This window comes from Xenopus laevis, chromosome 5L, assembly GCF_017654675.1.
Source record: "Xenopus laevis strain J_2021 chromosome 5L, Xenopus_laevis_v10.1, whole genome shotgun sequence".
NCBI lineage: Eukaryota > Metazoa > Chordata > Amphibia > Anura > Pipidae > Xenopus > Xenopus laevis.
This window is the reverse complement of record NC_054379.1, coordinates 32,445,485-32,469,173: the sequence shown is the minus strand read 5'-3', so window position 1 is coordinate 32,469,173 and position 23,689 is coordinate 32,445,485. Positions and strand designations below refer to the sequence as shown.

Genomic DNA, 23,689 nt, shown 5'->3' with positions numbered 1-23,689 from the left:
AGAATTGGTAATTCTATAACATACTAAAAGTTACCTTAAAGGTGAACCACCCCTTTAATGAAGAACTAAAGCTTAACTAAAGAAGAAGCCAGAAATGTTGCAAAGGTATGGGATCTGTTATCTGGAAACCCATTATCCAGAAAGCTCATAGACTCCATTATAATAAAATAATCCAGATTTGTAAAAGTTCCTTTCCTTTTTCCTCTGTAATAATAAAACAGTACCTTGTACTTGATCCCAACTAAGATATAAATAACCCTTATTGGAAGCAAAACCAGCCTATTTAGTTTAGTTAATGTTAGATGATCTTCTAGTAGATAAGGTATGAAGATCCAAATTACAGAAAGATCCATTATCCGGAAAACCACAGGTCCCAAGCATTCTGGATAACGGGTTTCATACCTGTACATTATGTTTTAGGCTTTTGTACCAGCCCAAGGCAACCACAACCCTTAGCAGTAAAGATCTGTGTCTCCAAAGATGCCACTGTAGCTCCCCATCTTCTTTTCTGCTGATTCACTGCACATGCTCTGTGCTGCTGTCACTTACTGAGCTTAGGGACTGACTCGCAATATACAGTACACATAGAATAGAAATGTCACAATATAAGGCTGATTAGTAATTAATACAGATAATTACTACATGGCAGCTAAGAAACCAGTTGAAAAGGAAAATTCAAAAGGATTCCGGTAGTTCGATGCTGTAGCCGTCTCTTTTCCGTTCTCCAACCGGTATAAATCTTATAAATCCAAACACTGTGAAACAGAGCTTCTCAAGGAAGCTCAGGAGAAGACAGCAAGAAAAATAAAAAAATGTTCCAAATATAGTGTAGTAGGTTTTTATCTATTCACCACCTCTCTGTGTGAACAATTTATAATATTTAATCTCACGCGAAAAGTGACTAAACGCTTCAGGCGGGGCTTACTGACGTCAGCCAGGGTGCACCCTGTAGCATCAGCCCTGTAGCATCAGCTTATATTACAGGCCAACCTCATTTTCTGCTGGATAATTAGTGACGACCCCTAAGCTTAGCTTCTCAACAGCTGCTCAGAGCCCACTGAGCATGTGAGTGTCACAGACACTTTCCAAGATGGTGACCCTCTGTGACAAGTTTGAAGTCCTGGATCATTGCTGCTATTGACAAGCTGAAACTTTAGGCTGGTGCAGTAAGTTCAGTATATAAAATTTGGCATTTTTAGCCATATTCATTTTTAGGGTTAAGTTCTCCTTTAATACTACCACAGAATGTAGATATTGACTGTGTTACATTTACCCAAATGTTAATACAGGCATGGGACCTGTTATCCAGAATGCTTGGGACCTAGGGTTTTCCTGGATCATTCTGTAATTTGGATCTTCATAAAACATTCCACAGGGTGCACGCTTTTTTTTGCAGGTACCCAACCCGCTGCAGGACTCTAGTGGAGAGGTTTCTTCTTTAGTTTCAGAACCAGAGTGTTGGGTGATCACCACAGACTTCAGTAGGGAGCACCCTTTTAAAACTAGACAGGGCGGGACCTTTGATTACTCCCAGATTCCAGTCTCCTGATCAGCATTTTGGAATAGGGCACCTATTTATTTGAAGAAGCAGTTAAAAGCAAACAAAACACCATTGCATACCTCAGTTGAAAGGAGGAAACGCAAAGCCTCACTGCAGTGAATTGAGATCTTCCATTGGGAGGAGTAGATGTCATGACAACCCACTGGGTATTCTTTTTTTGCATAATTATTTCCTCCAATCCCATTGCTCCTTTGCATCCTCTAGAGCAGGGATCCCCAACCTTTTTTTTACCGAGCCAGATTTAAATGTAAACATTTTTGGGGAGCAACACAAGCATGAAAAGGTCCCTGAGAATGCCAAATATGGGCTGTAATTGGCTATTTGGTAGTTCCTATGTGGACTGGCAGCCTACAGGAGGGTCTGTTTGGCAGTTTGCATGGTCTTTATACAACCAAAATTTGCCTTCAAGCCAGGAATTCAAAATAAGCAGCTCATTTGAGGCCACTGGGAGCAACATCAAAGGGCTTGGAGAGCAAAAATGTTGCTCGTGACCCACTGGTTGGGGATCACTGCTCTAGTAGGGCTGTACAAATGGCGGCCCGCGGCCCCCCTTTATGTGGCCCTCCACATCAAAGTCTGCCTGCTGTGTCTGTTTAGCATTTGTAAAATTTAAAAGGTATCACTGCAGAAATTAACTGGCCCCTGTATTGTTTAAACATCAAATTCAGACTAATCCCCTGTATTGTTCACACCTGTGATCCCCTCTATTGTTTATATATTAAAGGCCTGTACTGTTCACACCTGAGACCCAGACTGAAACTGCCCACATTGTTCAACTGTTCACACTTTATTCAAAATGCTAATGGGGCCCCAGCACTGTGTCACTGTATGTAGTACTTATTAGACTGGTCCTGATTTTCCTGTCTCCTGCTCTGTTCTCTTTTCCCTATGCTCCCTGTGTGTGTCATACTTTGTCTCCTCTTTGCACCCTGTGTTTGCCATACTCTGTCTGACCTGTGATCCCTATGGAACATAAGCCTGGTATTTGTTCTGGGGGTTTGTTAGCATTTGAAAATTATTGTTAGGGGCCCCTAAGGTGTTTAATCATATGCTGGGGTACTGTATTATACACCGGGGAGGAGGAGGCATATGGATTTAAGGTTATGTCTTAATATGACAACTTTTTTTAACATAAAATGTGTAATACTTTTTCATTTATATTACTGCCCCCTGTACCAGCAAGCCCAGCAGCCATCCATAATACAGCCCTCCAGCAGCCATCATATTGCCCCCAATCTTTACCTGTGCCAGCAGCAGCCAAAAATCTGATGGTAACATGGGTGTGGTTTAAAGTGGGTGTGGTCTAAAAACAGGGAGTGGCCAACATTGGCTTCCATTATTGGCCCTCCACCATGTAGATTAGAAAAATTCCGGCCCTCTGTACCATATAAATTGGACAGCACTGATCTAGAGGATAAGTGAGTGGGGCACAATTGCTGTGATCACACTTCATTGGCCAATGGGATCATGGTTTGCCTAACTGATGGACCTCCCCTTTAAACCAGTGATCATTCCAAAAGCTGGTGGTTTTCAGTTGAAATAACACAGAACATGCTTTTGTCTTGCATTCAGTATTTAGCCAGTCCGTTTTTAGTTATCCTAAGAGTTTTGTGTGAACCTTTCTACTCTAGTCCACATCCATGCTACTTCCTACCTATTCAGTCAGCCCTCCTACATTGTCCACCCTAATTCTAAACATTTGGCTTTTGGGCTAAGTGGTTTGGCTAGTGTTAGTGTGAGGACTATAAATGCACGGAGAAGGAATAGAGACAGAATGAATATGTGCTGAATACAGACAATGGAATTGCAGAGACCTGTCAACCAATGTTATTCTGACAATTACTTTACATTTTCTTACAGTATGTGAAACCTCTTTCCTTTCTATTTCACCTCTCTCTGACGTGAAATGTAAAATGCTGTATGCTTGCTGAAAAACTATAAAAAAATAAAGACCAACAATAAAGTCATTATAAATAAGGACATTCTATAAAAACTAAAATATAACAAAATGGTGATCTACCCCTTTAAGGATCTTTTTATTCTGTCAATTTTTTTTTTACATTGTCATGGATCAACTCCAGAATTTATTTTCCTTACTTGTTAAAGGCTAGTCAGTTTTTTTTTGTGCTCTCGCACTCGGGGTGTCTGTAAATTCCCCCTTAGCGAGTTAGGCACCAGGTGACCAACAGGGCAAGTGGTCAATCCATGAGATGATTTTATCTCTCCTGCTGATGCCAAAAGCTTTATTACCTGCATCTAAAAAGCTAAATAAAACCGTAAACATTAATTTGGCTAGAAATGCCATATTTTATATACTGAACTTATTGCACCAGCCTAAAGTTTCAGCTTCTCAATAGCAGCAATGATCCAGGACTTCAAACTTGTCACAGGGGGGTCACCATCTTGGAAAGTGTCTGCGACACTCACATACTCAGTGGGCTCTGAGCAGCTGTTGAGAAGCTAAGCTTAGGGCTCGTCACTAATTATCCAGCAGAAAATGAGGTTTGTCTTTAATATAAGCTGATGCTATAGGGCTGATTATTAAATTCTGATGCTAATTGCACTGGTTTCTGTGCTGCCATGTAGTAATTATCTGTATTAATTACTAATCAGCCTTATATTGTTACATTTATATTCTATATGTACTGTGTATTGTGTGTCAGTCCCTAAGCTCAGTAAGTGACAGCAGCACAGAGCACGTGCAGTGAATCAGCAGAAAATAAGTTCAGGAGCTACTGGGGCATCTTCAGAGATGCAGATATTAACTGCTAAAGGGCTGTGATTGCCTTGGGCTGGTACAGAAACCCAAAACATAATGTACAACATTTCTACCAACTTCTTTAGTTAGAGTTTAGTTCTCCTTTAAGTGCTGTTGCAGAGCCAATAATCTTTTGTGAACTACATTTATTTCTTTTTTTAGGAGGGGGTTATGTCTTTAACTAGATCCACACGTGGGGTATTGGCTTATTTTGGAGAGGTTTGATTTTCATATTTGTCTTGGTTCCAACATTTCTTATAAATCTGCATTACCCATTGAACTATAGGCTGTCACAGTGAAGAGTCCAAAGACACGGACAGAAATTGCTTGTGGATTTCTATAGGTTCTCAGGTTTCTATAGGTTAAAAGTTTCAGATTGCGTAATACTGTGTACCAGACTACAAAAGGTGCGGTCATTAACTAAAGGAGCACCTTCTCAAAATGTCTTCTCGGAAACCTTCTTTGAAGTACAGCATGTTGCTCTCTACTAGATGGAAGAAACGCACAGTTCTATGAACAACCCACTGCAGCTATACAGGAGTACTAAGCAGCAATAGGCATCTTCCCAGAAGTCTACTGGGCTCAACACTGTAGTACATAGTGTTATATCAGGGCCCTATAAGGGGAGTAAGTAGCGCACATCCCTTTACATGGTTCTTGCGAAGTGAGAGAACATATTTCCTAGTTTTTATTAGAGAATACCTTTTTGCCCATAAAGTGGATCGCCGTACCAGAGGCCTCCCCTTTAGACTAGAAGAAAAGAACTTTCATTTGAAGCAACGTAGAGGGTTCTTCACAGTCAGGACAGTGAGGTTGTGGAATGCACTGCCGGGTGATGTTGTGATGCTGATTCAGTTAATGACTATAAGAATGGCTTGGATGATTTTTTGGACAGACATAATATCAAAGGCTATTGTTATACTAAGCTCTATAGTTAGTATAGGTATGGGTATATAGAATTTAATTAAAAGTAGGGAGGGGTGTATGTATGGATGCTGGGTTTTCATTTGGAGGGATTGAACTTGATGGACTTTGTCTTTTTTCAACCCAATTCAACTATGTAACTATGATGGTGAATAGATAAGGCATTTTATTGGCCTTTACTAATCCCTGTAATTACTAACTATTGCATCAGACCAGTGATCCCCAACCAGTGGCCAATGAGCAACATGTTGCTTGCCAGTCCTTTGGATGTTGCTTCCAGTGACAGGAGCTTATTTCTAAATTCCTGGCTTGGAGGTTCCGGTTGCAGTTGGATAAAACCAGCAAACAAAAGTCTCCTGTAGGCTGTCAGTCTACACCGCGGCTACCACGTAGCCAATCATAGCCCTTATTGGCCACCCCAGAACGATTTTTTGTGTTGCTCTCAAACCCTTTTTTACATTTGAATGTGGCTCACACGTTTAAAAAAAAAAAAAAAAAAAAAAAGGTTGGGGGATCCCCTCATTGGATCCTAATTTCATACAGGGGCCATGACCATTATTTAATGCAAATGTAGAAAAAATGCTGCAACAGGGGTGATCCCAATTTATTCCATAGTGCTGCCAGACACTGCAGTTACAATCTCAATTCTCCCAGATAGACAGCACCACACGTTCAGAAAAGATTCCTTAAAAAGCCTTTATTAGCACAAGGGCTTGTATAAGACAGAATAACAGCGACGTTTCAGGCCTACATCAGCCTTTCCTCAAGCTAATTACTGCATCAAGTGAACACGTTTATAGACTCTATCCATACACCGCCATCTAGTGGCTACAATTAAAAAAGAAGCAGCTGTACTTCCTCAAAATTAATGAAAACACACAATGTTGCAAAATCCGTCAGGGCTTGTCTATATCTTGACACAATTCTTCCTATTACATCAAGGAATGTTGCCATGGGCATGACATCAATCCACATGATACAATTCTGTAAGATACAAGCATGTGAAAACATTATACTACTAAAAGGCATTATTGAAAAATTTTATGCAGCTCATACTCTCTGTTCAACCCCCCTGGTGTGAGGGTGCCCAGTAATCGTATCCTCATTGGCTCCTTTTTTAATAGTAGTTTTAATCTGTCGCCCCTACGATGTAATTTGGGGACCCCATCAACTACTTGGTATTTCAGTTGATGGATTCCATGTCCCTCCCCCACAAAGTGACAGGCCACCGCCCGTTCTCTTTTATTTATTCTGATAGCAGACTTATGTTCTGACCATACGAGTGGTCTGAGCAACATACTGAAGCCCACAAGGGCATTTGATCACATAAATAACATATGTAGAGGAACATGTGAAGAAACCTTTAAAGTGGACCTGTCACCCAGACCCAAAAATCTGTATAATAAAAGTCCTTTTCAAATTAAACATGAAATCCAATTTCTATTTTTTATTAAAGCATTCATAGCTGTTGTAAGCTCATTTAAAAATCTCAGCTGTCAATCAAATATTGTCTGCCCCTCCTCTATGCCAGTGGCATAGAGGCGGGGTAGACAATTACTTTCACTTTCCGTTCAGCACTTCCTAGATGTCACTGCTCTCCCCATATTCCCCCGTTCTCTTTACCGTTTAATTGTGTAGCCAGGGCATGGGATGAACATCTGGTCCCCCATTCTGGTGCACAAACAAGATTCTGAGATGATACAAGGCTTGTCTTAATAACAGTGTCCACAAAATGGCTGCTTCCTACTTGCTATAATTATGACTTCCCAGACTGAAGGGAACAAGATTCAAATAATTTATATAGTGTAAGTAAAGTTCATTTTGCTTGACCAATGTGATAAAATAGGTTTTGGAATGTTTTTTTTTGGGTGACGAGTCCCCTTTAATTTTTATTGGGGTGCCCTTATGGGAATGATAAATGTATTCCCCTCTTTGGCAATTCGAGCAGCAATTGGATGACAAACACGGGTAAGTCCCGTTTTTCACTGGTCGAAGCACTTGCTGCGTTTCTTTAGGTGTCCCTATGTCAGATCTCACTAAAGTAGATCCCGCAGTTTTGTTCTTTTTGTAGGCCATCATAGGCGGAGGCTGAAAATCCCTTACAGTTGGTATGCCATCCCTGAGTAACCCCCAATGCTTGTGAATAATTTTGGAAATATGGTGGCTCAATGGGTTATATTTAGAAACAAAAGTTAACCGTTCACCTTCTTTGGATCACCCGATCTCTGGGTTCGATCCATTTGTTGATTCTCCACTAGGGAACGCTGTTGTTTCAATAAAGATAAGGGGTACCCTCTTTCCTGGAATTTAACAGTCATCTCTTCCAATCTCCCCTGTAGGGTCCTTTGGAGTTACAATCAAACGTTTCGGGAACACCTGTCCCTTCCTCAGTGATAGTACAATTACTGCTATGCAGCTTTTATAGGAAATAAAACAGTGACCTCTATTGGTGAACAATTATAATGTCCCAACAGTATCTAACAATATGAACTAGCAATAAAAAGTCCATTTGTTTACAGTGAATGTCCATATTGGAGTTTTTTCTACATTTGGATTCATTGCTCGCGTATGGCTAGGCCGGTGCCATTGCCTTTCACCCCTAAAACTGAACTTTTCTGGCATTATTTAATGCAGACACTTTTTGCCCCCACTACCACAGAACAAATGATTCAGGATATTTTACTTGGGACACATTCTGCTCCACTCCTTAAAATGCCACCTTCCTGTGCTGCAAAAACTATGATCCTTTAGACTATGATCCCGTCTAAATATTTCACTGTTCCAAATGTTTTTGCAAGTAACCTCTGCACCGGTATCTGCAATGTCTTTGTAAGTAACTCGAACACTGGAATGTTCCAAATAACCAGGAAAGTGCAGGCAATATTGTGTTTGAGCAGCACCTTTCTGCCTTGCATTGAAGGATCTGGATTAACTTGAAAGGAAAGGGAAACTACTCTAGCTGAACGGCGGCCTTCCTTTTGCTATAGACTCACCTTCGTTGCTGATCATGCATCTAGAATTACCTTTTCAGCATGGTTCCTTGAGTGAACTCCCGTCATCTCATCAGACACTGTACAGCCCTCTCTCTTTGTACACTACTTTTAAGAATTTCGAGCACCATATTACTCCAACCAATTTTTTTCGGTAACAACTTGGTTTTTGGCTTCATTACAAAGTTTGTGCTGACGTGAATAATGGCAGATTCAAAAAGATAAGCAGTAGAATAAATGGATGTTCTTAATGCACAGTCCTGGATCCGTCCTTAAAGGAGAACTAATCCCTAAAAATGAATGTCGCTAAAAATGCCATATTTTATATATTGAACTTTATTGCACCAGCCTAAAGTTTCAGCTTGCCAATAGCAGCAATGATCCAGGATTTTAAACTTGTCAAAGGGGGGTCACCATCTTGGAAAGTGTCTGTGACACTCACATGCTCAGTGGGCTCTGAGCAGCTGTTGAGAAGCTAAGCTTAGGGGTCCTCACTAATTATCCAGCAGAAAATGATGTTGGCCTGTAATATAAGCTGATGCTACAGGGCTGATTATTAAATTCTGATGCTAATTGCACTGGTTTCTGAGCTGCCATGTAGTAATTATCTGTATTAATTACTAATCAGCCTTATATTGTGACATTTGTGTGTACTGTATATTGTGAGTGGGTCCCTAAGCTCAGTAAGTGAACGCAGCACAGAGCATGTGCAGTGAATAAGCAGAAAAGAAGATGGGGAGCTACAGTGGCATCTTTGGAGACACAGATCTTTACTGCTAAAGGGTTGTGGTTGCCTTGGGCTGGTACAAAAGCCTAAAACAATGTACAGGTATGGAACCCGTTATCCAAAATGCTTGGGACCTGGGGTTTTCCGGATAACGGATATTTCTGTAATTTGGATCTTCATACCTTATCTACTAGATCATCTAACATTAACTAAACTAAATAGGCTGATTTTGCATCCAATAAGGGTTATTTATATCTTAGTTGGGATCAAGTACAAGGTACCGTTTTAAAAAGAAGATGGGGAGCTACTGGGGCATCAGCTCTTTACTGCTAAAGGGCTGTGGTTGCCTTGGGCTACAGTCTTGCGTGGAACCAATTTCAAAGAACTGGATCCGAATCCACATATTTACCCACTTTGAACCGCTACCCGACCTGCAACTGCCTTACCCGCAACCACCATCAAACCGGAAATGATGTTGCTGCAAAATGGAAGTGACATCATCAGCCATGGCCGATAGTCGAGAGGGACAGAAGCGTGCCGAGTGATGTAAGAGAGCTGTGCCGGAAGTCAGATGGGAGGGGGAGATGAGTGGAGGGAAAGCTGCAGGGAGAGAGCTGCATCAGGAAGAGAACCGCAACCCGACCCGCATTTGAAAAACCTACCCTCATTCCGCAAGGGTACCAGGTTTTTTTTTTATGGGTAACTCACCAGTACCCCACCTGCTGCAGGACTCTACTTTAGGCTGGTACAGAAGCCCAAAACATAATGTACACCATTTCTAGCTACTTTTTTTTGTTAAACTTTAGTTCTCCTTTAAAGGGAATAATTCTCTGAGTGCCGCATACATTTTAAATGCACCTGTACAGTTATACATCAGATTTCATTAGGCATCAGGCAAATCCAGGATTTGTTTTATAGCACTTTTTGCTGTATTTTGATTTGGCCACATTCTTGTGGTTTGGATTTGTTCCATCATAAAAGCATGTGACTTTAAAGATCTGGACAAAAGAAATTTGTATCTTTGTGATTGATCTCAAATATCAAACTTAATCTTCTGGACAAATGCAAAAAATCCCGAGTCCGTTGCATTCCCAATCGTTATTCCTATTCAGAGACAAGACAACCAGTAAATGTAAACCAAGTTTATTTTGCTTTTTAAGTAGTAGTGTTCTTAAAGCACTACAGCATGGTAAACAATGTAAATTAGTACAAGTCATCTCAAAAGCCAGAGTTTTATGAGTTGTTAAAAAGATGCAAGCCTATTCTAACAGGATAAATATTTTTTTTTTTAACCATTTCACTTCTCGTTAATGAAGGCTCACAAATGAGCAACACTCCTCATTGAGGAAAACAAAAAGCTGTTGTCGACAAAGCGACAGCACACACACAAAACAACAAAAAAACTGTGTAAAAATAACTAACTGTACTGTGTTCCCATACTATCACTTTACAATGGGATGATATGCAAATGATCTTGTTGCACCAATTCTCTTGTATTCAAACTTTCTGTATGTTTGTAGTCTAGCCCACCTCAACCCTAAATGATGGTTCATTGTTCAGAGAATGCAGCAGTGCCACTTGTCTACGCAAGTCAATTTGAAATTCCTTCTAGGCTGCAAAATCAACATGAAAGAAAAAGGGAGGAGAAAAAAAAAAAAAAACCTTAATAAAAAGTATGTGCTTTCCATGGGGAGGAATGAAATATTAGCAGACGCATCCAAATACAGGTTCTGGATTAGTTCTCCTATATCCTCACCCCCCTAAGCCATGAAATGGGCATGAAAGAATTTTAAAAAAGGAAACAAAAAAAAATCCTTAATGTCATGCAAACCTAAAGATGACCAAAGCTTCAAACGATGGAAGGATATTTCACAGAAAATTTCTTATACAAAAAACGCATAATAAGAAAAAAGGGCCACTAGGTGACTATAATTTACAAATTGGCATCATTTTGGTCAACAATAATCAAAGTGACGTTTTCCTGAACAGACTGGATGTTCAGCGGGAAGAGGGACGTTAACGGCTTAACTTGACTTTTAAAAACTAATCGCACATTTCTTCGGGAATTTCATGTGGATTAAGTATGCCAGGAACGGACATCTGGAGTTTGTGTTTTTCCTCTTGAGCTTGTCGAAGGGAAGTTTCCCTTTCTTCCAGAAACAGGTCGGACGTGTCTTCACCAGCATATTCCTGCACATACAAACCATGCAATATGAAACATTTGCTTAAAGGAAAACTATACCCCCCAAACAATGTACTGTAGGTCTCTATAAAAAGATATTGCATAAAACAGCTCATATGTAAAATCCTGCTTCATGTAAATAAACCATTTTCATAATATACTTTTCTAGTAGTATGTGCAATTGGGTAATCCTAAAGAGAAATTGCCATTTTAAAAATAAGGGCCACCCCCTGGGATCATAGGATTCACCCTGCACACAAACCATACATGTTCGGTCACATGAGCCAATTAAAGGACTAGTAACATCAAAAAAAATTGTTAGTATACATTGAAAAAAAAAAATAAAATTAACCAAAACACCAAGACAAACTAAACTTTAAAAATAAAAAACTTACCAAAACTCCGCCTGCGCTCCTCTTCAGAAAAGGCGATCACGATCCGTGTGGCACTCGATTTCTCCTCCCTGCCTTCCTTATAGGAGATAGCCAGGGAGGAGAAATCGAGCACTGAATGATGGATCGTCACCGTCGCCTTTCCTGAAGAGGAGCACAAGCGGAGTTTCGGTAAGTTATTTCTTAATAAAAGCTTAGCAATTTTAAAGTTTCATTTGTCTTGGTACTTTTTTTTTTTTCAATGTATACTAACAAATTTTTATTAAAATTAAACTTTTTAATGTTACTGGTCCTTTAACAGACAGTTCTTCCTGTAACAGTTAGAGCTGCAGTATTTCTGGTCAGGTGATCTCTGAGGCAGCAAACAGACCATCATGAAATTGTGATTCAAGGCAAGAGATGTAAAAGGAACACACACCCCCCCCCTTTGATAAGATTCTTTAATATGCCACTTAATATGATGTAAACTGTCCCTTAAAGGGGTGGTTCACCTTTAACTTTTAGTATATGTTATAGAATGACCAGCAGCTTTTCAATTGGTTTTCATTTAATTATTAGTTTTATAGTTATTTGCCTCTTTGCAGCTTTCAAATGGGCATCGCTGACTCCTTTCTAAAAAGCAAATGCTCTGTAAGGCTACAAATGTATTGTTATTGCTACTTGATATTCTTGATATTTCTATTCAGCTCCTCTCCTATTCATATTCCAGTCTCTTATTCAAATCGGTGCATGGTTGCTAGGGGAATTAGCACTTTAGCAACCAGGTTGCTTAAAATGCAAACTGAAGAGCTGCTGAATAAAAAGCTAAATAACTCAAAAACAACAAATAATAAAAAATGAAAACCAATTGCAAATTGTCTCAGAATTTCACTCTCTACATCGTACTAAAAGTTATCTCAAAGGTGGGGGTATAGTTTTCCTTTAATTAGCAAAGATTGCTCTTTCTACATTAGAATCTTAAAATATACACCGCAGAAAAACCTTTGCTTCACTTTTTACATAAAAGCTAAACAGCAGCTTCAAAACAAAAGAATTCTGAGTTAAGGGAAGGAGAAAGGACAGAAATAAATAGACTGACAACAAACATACCTTAATCTGTACAAGAAAGTCCCTAAGATGTTCCTTAAACGCTGGAATATCCTGGTTTAAACTGAAGAGGCCAGTCACAAAAAGTTTAACCTGCGCACTGAAGAGAACACACAAAAATGGTCACAAACATCACTTATACACCCAGATTTTATATCCCTACATATTTATTTTGCCCAGAATTCATTAACCCTCATTATTTTGCAATTTAGCAGACATTTATATAGTAAAACTGAACCTCTACCGTTTATAGCCCACACAACGTATCCCAATTTCAAAGCAGAAAATTAAATCTACCCTAGAAATCTTAAAGGGCTTTGAAATTGATGATCTCTTCTTTATTATGGTCAATCGATGTAGCAATAATACACGGACAGTAAATTGACAATTAGGACTTGATTGTTAAATTATTTCCAGCTTACTCCCATTATGCCCAAGGAAGTACAGTTGGAGGTCCAGAGCCGATCTGATCCTGCAAGGGGAGTTTGAAGGGCAAGTCAACCCCAAAATAAAAAAATTTCTAATCGAAGAAAACCTAATTCTAAGCAACTTTGCAATATGCATTAATTACAAATGTTCTATGGTTTTAAAGTTATTAGTATATATATTGGTATCAAAAGCAGTGTTTGCCTGTCCCTTTCTATTCTCTGTCCTGATGGCTCAAACTGTTAATATAATGTAAGACAAGGCAGCTGATTAACAGAAATGTCTTTTCTGGGGAACGAAGACTTTTGCAACATTGTTTAAAAAGTAACAACCAGACCTTACAAGGAGAAGGAAAACTACGGTATCAGTTTACTGCCAATAGATTAGCCACAATAGTGCAAGCTATAACACTATATTTATTCTGTAGAATGCTTTACCATACCCAAGTAAACTGCTCTAGAAGCTCTTGGTTTGTTTAGCAGCTAGCAGCTGCCATATTAGCTTGAGGTGACATCACTTCCTGCCTGAGTCTCTCTCTGCTTACTTATAGCTCTGGGCTCAGATTTCAAAAAGGAGGGGGAGAGAGGAGCAAACAGAGCATGCTCAAGCCCTAGCCCTGGGAGTTTAAGCTGAAAACAGGAAGTCTGATACAGAAGCCTATGTGTTCACAATATAAGGAAAGAAATACTGTGTTTCTTTTGTATTTATGTAGATATTTCTGATAAAACACTTAATTTTAGCCTTTCCTTCTCCTTTAAGCAAATGCTGCTTTGAATAGCAATCATTTTTACAAATAACAAAAGCACTGCAAATGTTTAATTGGAAAGTTGCTTAGAATTATCTTTTCTTTTTATTACTAAGCATTTTTTTATTTTGGGGTTGACTTGCCCTTTAAGGCCCCAACCAAGCCAGATTTCCTAATAAAAGACATCATGAATTTTAAAAGCGACCTATAAGTATGTATCAAAGTAGATGGAACAATCGCACACCTTTCCCCAGATCAGCCCGGTGCACAATCCCAAAGGATCCGGCAGCCTCACGTATACTATAGAACAGAAAAGGATCGGCACACAGGCATTCAAGTTGCAGTGTTACCTGCTCGTTTAATGTGCGGAATGCAATGTTTCGGGGTCACACCCCTTTGACAAAGGGGCGTGACCCCGAAACGTTGCATTCCGCACATTAAACGAGCAGGTAACACTGCAACTTAAATGCCTGTGTGCCGATCCTTTTCTGTTCTATACTATAAATATGTATCACATTGTACAACTAGGCAACTGCCGTGTTTAGGAGCAATGGCATCTGTTGAGCTTTCCAGGGTTTTGCCACTTTGCAATTTCAGCAGCAGAATACTGTGGACTGTCCCTGATAAACGTAAAGGTAATTGCTGGGACCCAGTCAGAGTATTTGTGGGGCAGGCTTAGGGTTCATGGAGACTGAAGTCAATGGAAGGGAAATCCCCTTAATGGCGCTACCATCGGAGCTGCAAATCATGCAGGCATCGAAAATGGTTATATCCTTATGTGGAATTGTCCTTACAAGTAATGCACAACACTAAATATACCATAAAGACAAACCTAGAAAACACAACGTTGACATCTTTATTTTTAAGTTATATTATAATATACCTTTTGTTGTACTTGAAAAAAAAAAAAATTGCTTTCAATTGAACATACTCACTCTTGTAAGTGGGGAAATGCAGACTTTAGAAGGTTAGCCACATATTCTTGAATAAACAGCTGGTTGTTAAGAGGACTCGCTTGATTCAAAGGCGTATTTATCTTTCCTTCTTCCACTAGATTGAACATGTATGCCAAGATCGATGCATGCATTGTTAACCCTATAAAACAAAAAAAAGAAAGTCAGCTATAAACATTCATCTACATATAATCTATTCCGTAACAAAAGGGGTTTTGTAGCGCAGTGAATGGCTATAAACGTATTATATGCAGTACTGAAATGTTCCTATTATCAATAGGAATGTTTTAGTATAACTTTAAAAAGAACAATAATGTTTTGTAGAGCCATCCTTGTTGAGTAACATAATATGCCATTGACAGAAATTAAAGGGCAGATTTATTAAGGGTCAAATTGAAAATTCTAATTTTCTAATTTTTTTATGGTCTAAACGGTCAAATTCGACCAGTGAATTATCCAAACTCAATTTTTATAAAAATTTGAATTTCAAGATTTATTAAAGTCTGGCCCTTTAAGAATTTGAATATTCGCCACCTAAAACCTGCCGAATTCATGTATAAGTCAATGGGAGAGGTCCAGTGACAAAGGAGGTTGGCAGCCTTCCTGACATTCAAGTTTTTTTTTCGGAGGAAAAAAACTCAATTCAAGTTTGGTAAAATTTGAATCTAATTTGATTAGAGCTTTTGGGTCGTTATAATTAGTCAGAGTTTTACACATTCAATTCTTTTTTTAAAGGGATACTGTCATGGGAAAAAACTTTTTAATAGTGCTACTCCAGCAGAATTCTGCATTGAAATCCATTTCTCAAAAGAGCAAACAGATTTTTTTATATTCAATTTTGAAATCTGACATGGGGCTAGACATATTGTCAAATTCCCAGCTGCCCCTGGTCATGTGACTTGTGCCTGCACTTTAGGAGAGAAATGCTTTCTGGCAGGCTGCTGTTTTTCCTTCTCAATGTAACTGAATGTGTCTCAGTGGGATATGGGTTTTTACTATTGAGTGTTGTTCTTAGATCTACCAGGCAGCTGTTATCTTGTGTTAGGGAGCTGTTATCTGGTTACCTTCCCATTGTTCTTTGTTTGGCTGCTGGGGGGGAAAAGGGAGGGGGATGATATCACACCAACTTGCAGTACAGCAGTAAAGCGTGATTGAAGTTTATCAGACTTGGGCAGCTGGGAAATTGACAATATGTCTAGCCCCATGTCAGATTTCAAAATTTAATATAAAAAAAATCTGTTTGCTCTTTTGAGAAATGGATTTCAGTGCAGAATTCTGCTGGAGCAGCACTATTAACTGATTCATTTTGAAAAAAAAAAATTTTTTCCCCATGACAGTATCCCTTTAAATACCCCCAATTGAATTTCGAGTAAAATTTAATTCATAAATTAAAGAAAAATCACATGAATTCAAAATTTTGCAGCATACGCAGTTGTCGCAAAGCGGTAAATTGCTCCAATTGTGCATTCGCTGATTCGCCGGCCTCTGTCTCAGCTTACTGAAGACCAGGAAGATGGCTGTGGTGAACTACGATCCCTGAATCTGCGTGAGGGGTAAGTAAAAAGTTAGGGGCATTTCCCCCGGGGGGGGGGGGGGGGGTTATGGGGTCTACGTAGGGTAGGGTTTTTTTTTTTTTAAGTTCTAGATTGAATTCCCCTTTAAAGAATTTTTCACAAACTGTCCAAATCCAATTTACAACCATTCAGAGCATTAGGGGAATAGCCACAGTTTGTATATGAATCTCCTGCTCCTTTAGGGATAGCAACAAGGTGTGTAAAAAAAAAAACAGGAGATTTTTACTTTAAGGATGACTCGTAGGGGAGTCCCTAGTGATGGTACAACAGAAATAAGCAGCTCCATAAGGTCAATATCAAACGTACCAGCAGTATGTGATGTGTCTGTTACAACAGAGAATGTGTGCTGAAGTATGTCACAGAAATACGTCTGGTAGAAACTCTGTGCTGCAGCTTCCTCTTGAGCAACATTCTGCAACAAGGTGTAAAGAATCTGTAGACCTGGAGAGAATAGAATAGTTTCCTTCAATTACAAACTAAATTTCTCTTTATATACCACCCACTAGGTCTTCATTTACAGAGCTGCTCACATCAGCACTTGTTCTAAAAATACCCTGCTGGGTTATCCGTTGCTTTTCATGCTTTTGAAGCAAGACTAACAATAATGTACAAATTGCTGAAGTATGAAAGGGAAGGTTCATACAAAACACTTGAAAGCTTGATAGAGTCATAGAACTGGAACAGAGCAGCATTGGCAAACAAAGTTAATTTGATCTGACTTATAGTTTATTTTTTATAATGTACAGAATCTTTGAATCTGGTAAATTTAACTACTACAACTAGACAGGGTTCATTAAATGTCTTACAACAGAAGGCACCAATGTTTTTTTCTTTATACATGAGATCAGGTCTACAGAGAATCTGCCCAACAGCACCATTGCCTGACAGTTAATCTATTGGTAATTAGGGATACACCCAATCCAGGATTCGGCAAGGATTCGGCCTTTACCTTCTGCCCGGCCGAACCAAATTTGCATATGCAAATTAGGGGAGGGAAATTGTGTGAATTTTTGTTAAATTAGGATTCGGTTCGGTATGTGGCTGAATCTTTTGCGAAGGATTCAGGGGTTCGGACGAATCCAAAATAGTGGATTCGGTGCATCCCTATTTGTAATCCAGGGATTGGACCCATTATCCAGAATGCTCGGGACCTGGGGCTTTCCGGATAACGGATCTTTCTGTAATGAGGAACTTCATACCTTAAGTCTACTAGAAAATCATGTAAACATTAAATAAACCCAATAGGCTGATTTTGCCTCCAATAAGGATTAATTATATCTTAGTTGGGATCAAGTACGGTCTAATGTTTTATTATTACAGAGAAAAAGGAAATACAGTATTAAAATTTTTTTAATACTTGGATTATTTGGATAAAATGGAGTCTATGGGAGACAGGCTTTCGTAATTCGGATCTTTCTGGATAACGGGTTACCGGATAACGGATCCCATCCCCTTACAACAATATTTCTAAGGAGCAATTTGTAAATTGTCCAACACTGAGTAAAAGGGAAAGGTGTAGCCGAATAAATGAATAAAAACAAAGCAGTAGAATTATAAGAACCTTCAGATCTTCTGGAAACATTAAACCAAGTTACAGCACAGATTGTTATAGTTGGGACATCTTCCAACTTATGGGGTAGATCCCCCTTACAAGGTAGGCTGAAATTATACTACCCCTAGAATTATCTAAATTCCTCATTATAACCTTGTTGATAATAAATTGCTTGCATGCATAAGCCTTACCTGTATCTGCGACATTTCTCATTGTGTGTTTAAAGGCCCAAATGATAGAATCCAACACCAGTTTAAACTGAGCTGGAGGGATAGCCAAAAATGCAGGAAAGCAGTGGGAATTCACAGCTTGAAGAAGCAAAAAAAAGTTTGTCCTGTGCTCTGGATACTCTTCAAAGTCCTACGTAAGAATGGGGGAAATAAAATTATAGCATCCCAGAAGATTCATGTTTAAAGGAGAATTCAACCCGTAACATAAAAAACCCCTACCCTACGTAGACCTCCCTCTCTCCTCACAGCCTAGCTGCCCCCCCCCGCTGGCAAACTTTTTACTTACCACTCGTTGCAGATTCTGTCCGCAGGAGTTCGGGGCAGCCATCTTCTTTTCTCTGTTAAACTTCGGAAGCAGACTGGCATTTTTGCGTTGAAAGTCATGAAAATGTTCCATAACTTTTCGGCGCATACGCAGTTGTTTGGGACCGGAATATTACTCCAACTGTGCATGCACTGAAAGTCTGCGCTGCTTCCGAAGTTTAACGAAGAAAAGAAGATGGCTGCCGCAAACTCCCGAGGATAGAATCTGCACCGAGGGGTGACTGGGGGCACCTGGGAAACGGACAATATGTCTAGCCCCATGTCAGATTTCAAAATTGAATATAACAAAACAGTTTGCTCTTTCAAGAATTGGATTTCAGTGCAGAAGTTGAACTGCTGGAGTAGCACTATTAACTGATGCGTTTTGAAAAAAATATGTCTTCCCATGACAGTATTCCTTTAAATATTCAAGATCAAAACATCATCAATGTGCAAGAGCAAATAAAACAATTAGGAATGCAATAAATACCTTGTTAATCATATTCAATGTGCATTCAAATACAGCATCAAATATCTGAGGTATTTCGCCTGTAATATGACCCCCCAGCTTGTTTACAATAGTAGCCATTGTGCTGAGTACTTCAGGCTCTCTGGCAGCCGGCACATTTCTCTGGTAATCAATAAGAACTGCGTCCAATAAGGGAGGAACAAAGTTTTCAGCAACCTGGCAAAGAAACCAATAAGCAAAGTAGATCAGGGGAAGAAAACTCTAGAAAGTGTTCAAAGCTGTTACATACAACATTCCTATTGAGATAAATATATGCTGTGAATTGCTTTGTCATTGGCTGGTACTGTATGAATAAATAAAACAGAATTTCAACACAACTCTAAGGTATTCTACAGAATTCTAAGGCGCTTTAAACTCATTCTCTGGCTTCAGTAGTTTGTACAGAAATTTACATATTAAAGAAATGCAAGTTTGAAAAGTGAGGGGAACCGAGTGTCTGTTTTTGAATAACTTCTTTAGACACACTGTTGCTTGCACTTTCTACAAATAACCAGACACTATGGTGCACTTACTAGATCATGTCCTCAATCCACCCTAATAAAATCAAATTTATACACCCAACATGGGAAAAACAGAATGCAAAACATGCTAGTGCTTTTAAGCCAGGGGTGCCCAGACTTTGTTACCCTGGGATCTCTTCTTGATACCTGGCCTCCATCAGGAGATCTACCATAATAAAAATAGTGGGCCGTCTACCGTACGGCACAAGAAAAAGTATCATAAGCCCATAAAATGGTTATAATACTATCTAGAAAAGATTTTGTTAATAACTATATTAATATAGTTTTCCATGCTTTTATCTACCATTCCCTATTTGCCCACTTCCTTCTCTTTGCTCTCACCCATTTCCTCTTGGGTCTTTAGCTGGTTCTCTGCTATTTTCCTCTGGGGACCCAGATACTCCAATACATCTGGGCTCCTCTTGTTCCCCCCTGGCCTGTGCTACAACACTGACTCCCTGCACCTCTCCATCCCTTTCTAACTAATCTAACATAGGCGGTGTCGGACTGGGGGGGTCCAAGCCCTCCAGGGTTGTGGCATCGGGGCCCCATACACACCCCTACCCTATTTGTCAGTTTGCAACACAACTGTATTTTCATTCAAGGAGCATCCAAAATGTACATTTCTAAAAGAGAGCCCAACATGTATTATTAATAGTTTCTGTTAAAGTGATACTGAAGTAATGAACTGTAAATTTCAGCAGAACACAAACATATTGAAGTTGAGGGTAAATTCAACCAGTGTAGTTTTAACAAGTTTGCCCCTTCAGCCATCTTTACTAAGGGACCGTGTGTTCCACAGCAGAACGTACGGACCTTTACCAGCAGAGAGAGCGGGAGCGCATTGTCTCACCACCCAATAGTGCTGCTCCCTCCACGGCTCCGGAACAAACCATAATGGCAGCTGCTGGACCGCAGTCTGCAGCTGTGGCAAAGCAAGGCTTCTTTAAGTCATTTTCCCCCCGTCCAAAGTCTCATCATGCGAAACTTGTGACGTTGCGGCTACGAAGCACCGCTTCAACTACTGAAGGCGGGTATGTAGGTCACACAATCAATGTTCTGGGCACCCCTGTTGCTACTGAAAAAGTGGGAGGGGCAATTTCAGTCACAGAGACGAGATGTTTAAGTATTGAAAAAGAATGTAGATTCAGAGAGCGTTTTCTTTTTGGATACTTTACTCTAAGAGAGGGGGTGCTTTGGTCAGATTTATATGTGACACCCCACTTACAAAAATATTGTTACACTTTAAATCTTTACCCAAGTCTCAATTCACATGGGTTAAGCGCATTGTATCTGAGCAAGGCACCCTTCAGGATAGAATGGACGAGATGACCATTAAATTCCAAGAGAGAGGGTACCCATTAGCCCTACTAAGAAAACAGCGTTCTCTAGTGGAGACTCCGGATAGGGGGCAAAATCCTTTAGGTAAGTGAAAAAATGAGGGTGGACGTTTAGAATTTGTCTCTAAGTATAGCTCTCTGAGTTCTCACATCTCGAAAATTATTCGCAAACATTGGGGGCTGTTTAAAGATGGTATACCCAATACCTAATATACAGGAGTTCCAGTCACCTCCAATGATGTGATAGAAAAAGAATAAGACTGTGGGCTCCTTTTTAGTTAGATCTGACTTAGTGGGTACCAAAGAAATAGAGCAGGTGTTGAGAGCAGTGAAAAAGGGTACATTCCCTTGTCTAGCATGCAATTGCTGCTATAATTGTCAGTAATCTATCCATCACATAAAGGCACCCCTATAAAAATCAAGGATTATTTTACTTGATCCTCAACATATGATATTTATGTGATAAAGTGCCCATGCGGCTTACAATATGTAGGACAGACCTCCCGCATGGTTAAAGATCGCATATGTGAGCATAAATTGGCCATTAAAACCAAAAAGGTAGAACAAGCAGTGGCTTGTCATTTTATTGAGAAGGACATGGAGTCCATCGATTAAAATATCAGGTGGTTGATGGGGTCCCAAAATGACATCGCTGAGGGGATAGGACTAAAGAATTACTCAAAAGGGAGGCCAGGTGGATACGATTATTAGATACTCTTACACCTTTTGGTCTAAATAGGGAATATGAACTTCACAAAATTTTCCGAAAAATGCGTTTTAATAGCGTACATATTTAAATGTTTTTATTTTTTCCAGATACTTGACACTGGACTGATATGTTGTTTATGGATAAGTTCCAGTGATATAGAAGGAAGAACTTGTTACAAGATATGTCTCATGTTAATTTTGCAACATTTTCTTGAGGAAACTGAGCTGTTTTTTAAAAGTGAAGCTGCCATTAGATGGCGCTATGTTGAAAGGTACCATATAAAATATATTCATTAATTTGCACTCAGTGGCTTGAGGAAAGGCTTAAGAAAGGCTTTTTAAAGAAACTCTCCTGTGTGGTGCTGTCTAATTGAAAATTATGTATTGAAAACACAGGGCAGGCAAAATGACTGATAAACTGCTTCATGTGCCACAGGCTTTTAGAAACACAAAGAAAAGGAAAGCCCTGAATCAACCATTATCAATTGCACAATGGCATTGTTCGGATGGCTTCACACACACACTTATTACATCTTTGCTATATTTGTAAATAAAATATGTCTTAATATTACCATAAGTTAAATACAAAGGTAAAGAAATATGAAAACAAAACAAACATTTTTCTTGAACTTTAAAGGAGAAGAAAAGGCTACAATTAAGTAAGCTTTATCAGAAAGGTCTATTTCTTTCCTTCTATTGCAGGATTCCCCAACATTTTTTACCAGTGAGCCACATTCAAAAATAAAGAGAGTTGGGGAGCAACACAGGCATGCACTTCTGGTCTGCCAAATAAGGGCTGTGATTGGCTATTTGGTAGCCCCTATGTGGACTTTCAGCCTACAGGAGGCACTTTTTGGCAGTGCACATGATTTTTTTATGCAACTAAAACTTGCCTCCACGTCTGGAATTCAAAAATAAGCACCTGCTTTGAGGCCACTGAGAGCAACATCCAAGGGGTTGGTGAGCAACATGTTGCTCGCGAGCTACTGGTCGGGGATCACTGCTCTATTGTGTACACATGGGCTTCTGTATCAGACTTCCTGTTTTCAGCATAAACCTTGTGGGCTAGGGCTTGAGCATGCTTAGTTTGATCCTCTCCCTCCCCCTGCTGTAATCTGAGCCCAGAGCTATGAGTGAGCAGGGAGAAACTCAGGGAGGAAGTGATGTCACACCAAGCTAATATGGCAGCTGCTAGTCTAAGCAAAGAGAAATTCTAGAGCTGTTTGCTCAAGTATGGTAAAGCATTCTACAGAATAAAGATAGTGTTATAACTTATTGTGGCTAATCTATTGGCAATAAACTACTTCAGTAGCTTTCCTTCTCCTTTAACAAATGTCTTAATTACAGGCACTTATTCACCATACTCACCATCTGTGGATCACTGGACCTGCTAACCCAGCCAGAAATCAGTTTTAGAGTTTCCCTTTTGACAGTCCTCATACTTCGGATCAGTGGTTGTTTAGTGACCATCTCACCTATAACCATAAAGTAAGAAGGACTGAATTTGCAATTCCGAGAAGCACTTCTGTTTTTGGCTTATAGCTAGAATCACATTTTAGATCTGTTTCTGATACAGCCCTACTGTAGGTCAGCAGATTTACAGATTTTGTCCCCTATAATAGCTATAAAAAACTACAGTAATAACAATGTAAATGAATAGAAAGAAATGTCAGATCTACAAAAACAGTTATTTGCTTCTTTAGCTCTGATTATATCTGTTTATGTCAGTAATGTTTAGATTCTACCATGACATGGGCCCACAGTCTGATTAAAAGAACAAATAAAACAAATCTGAGGGGGAAAATTATAATCGAGTCTATAGAGTCCATAAGCACGCTGAAAGGGTAAGGGCACACCTGGCGATTCGGGGAGATTTAGTCGCCTGGCGACTAATCACCTCTTCTTTGGGGCGACTAATCTCCTGATCTGCCTTCCTGACGCCTATAACGAGAAATCGCCATCGGGATGGCACTCACATCGCATCGTTTTCTGAACTTTCCTCGTGGGCCAACTTCGGAACGACTTCAGAAAATGAAGCACCGGGTGTGCAATGCCGCAGGCGACTTTTCATTACAGCCGGCGCAAGATAGGGGGAAGCTGTTCGGGGAGATTAGTCGCCCCAAAGAAGTGGCGATTAGTCGCCAGGCGACAATCTCCCCGTATCGCAAGGTGTGCTCTTACCCATAGCCATGAGTCTTAAAACAGATTC

At 39.6% G+C, this 23,689-nt stretch overlaps 1 protein-coding gene across 2 annotated transcripts in view; it reads right to left on the bottom strand.

Moving 5' to 3' along the window:
• Positions 1-10,087: 10,087 nt before the first annotated feature.
• The window catches only part of xpo1.L (exportin 1 L homeolog), a 58,806-nt gene continuing 45,204 nt past the window's right edge, over positions 10,088-23,689 (bottom strand). For both annotated transcript variants that reach the window (XM_018262839.1, XM_018262840.1), the window contains 7 exons: positions 22,849-22,955; positions 18,894-19,088; positions 18,062-18,230; positions 16,625-16,759; positions 14,727-14,886; positions 12,624-12,720; positions 10,088-11,150 (listed from right to left, as the gene is read on the bottom strand). In XM_018262839.1, coding sequence (XP_018118328.1) covers positions 11,004-11,150; positions 12,624-12,720; positions 14,727-14,886; positions 16,625-16,759; positions 18,062-18,230; positions 18,894-19,088; positions 22,849-22,955 — 1,010 coding nt within the window. In that variant the 3' untranslated portion in view covers positions 10,088-11,003. The remainder of the gene's footprint in view (positions 11,151-12,623; positions 12,721-14,726; positions 14,887-16,624; positions 16,760-18,061; positions 18,231-18,893; positions 19,089-22,848; positions 22,956-23,689) is intronic.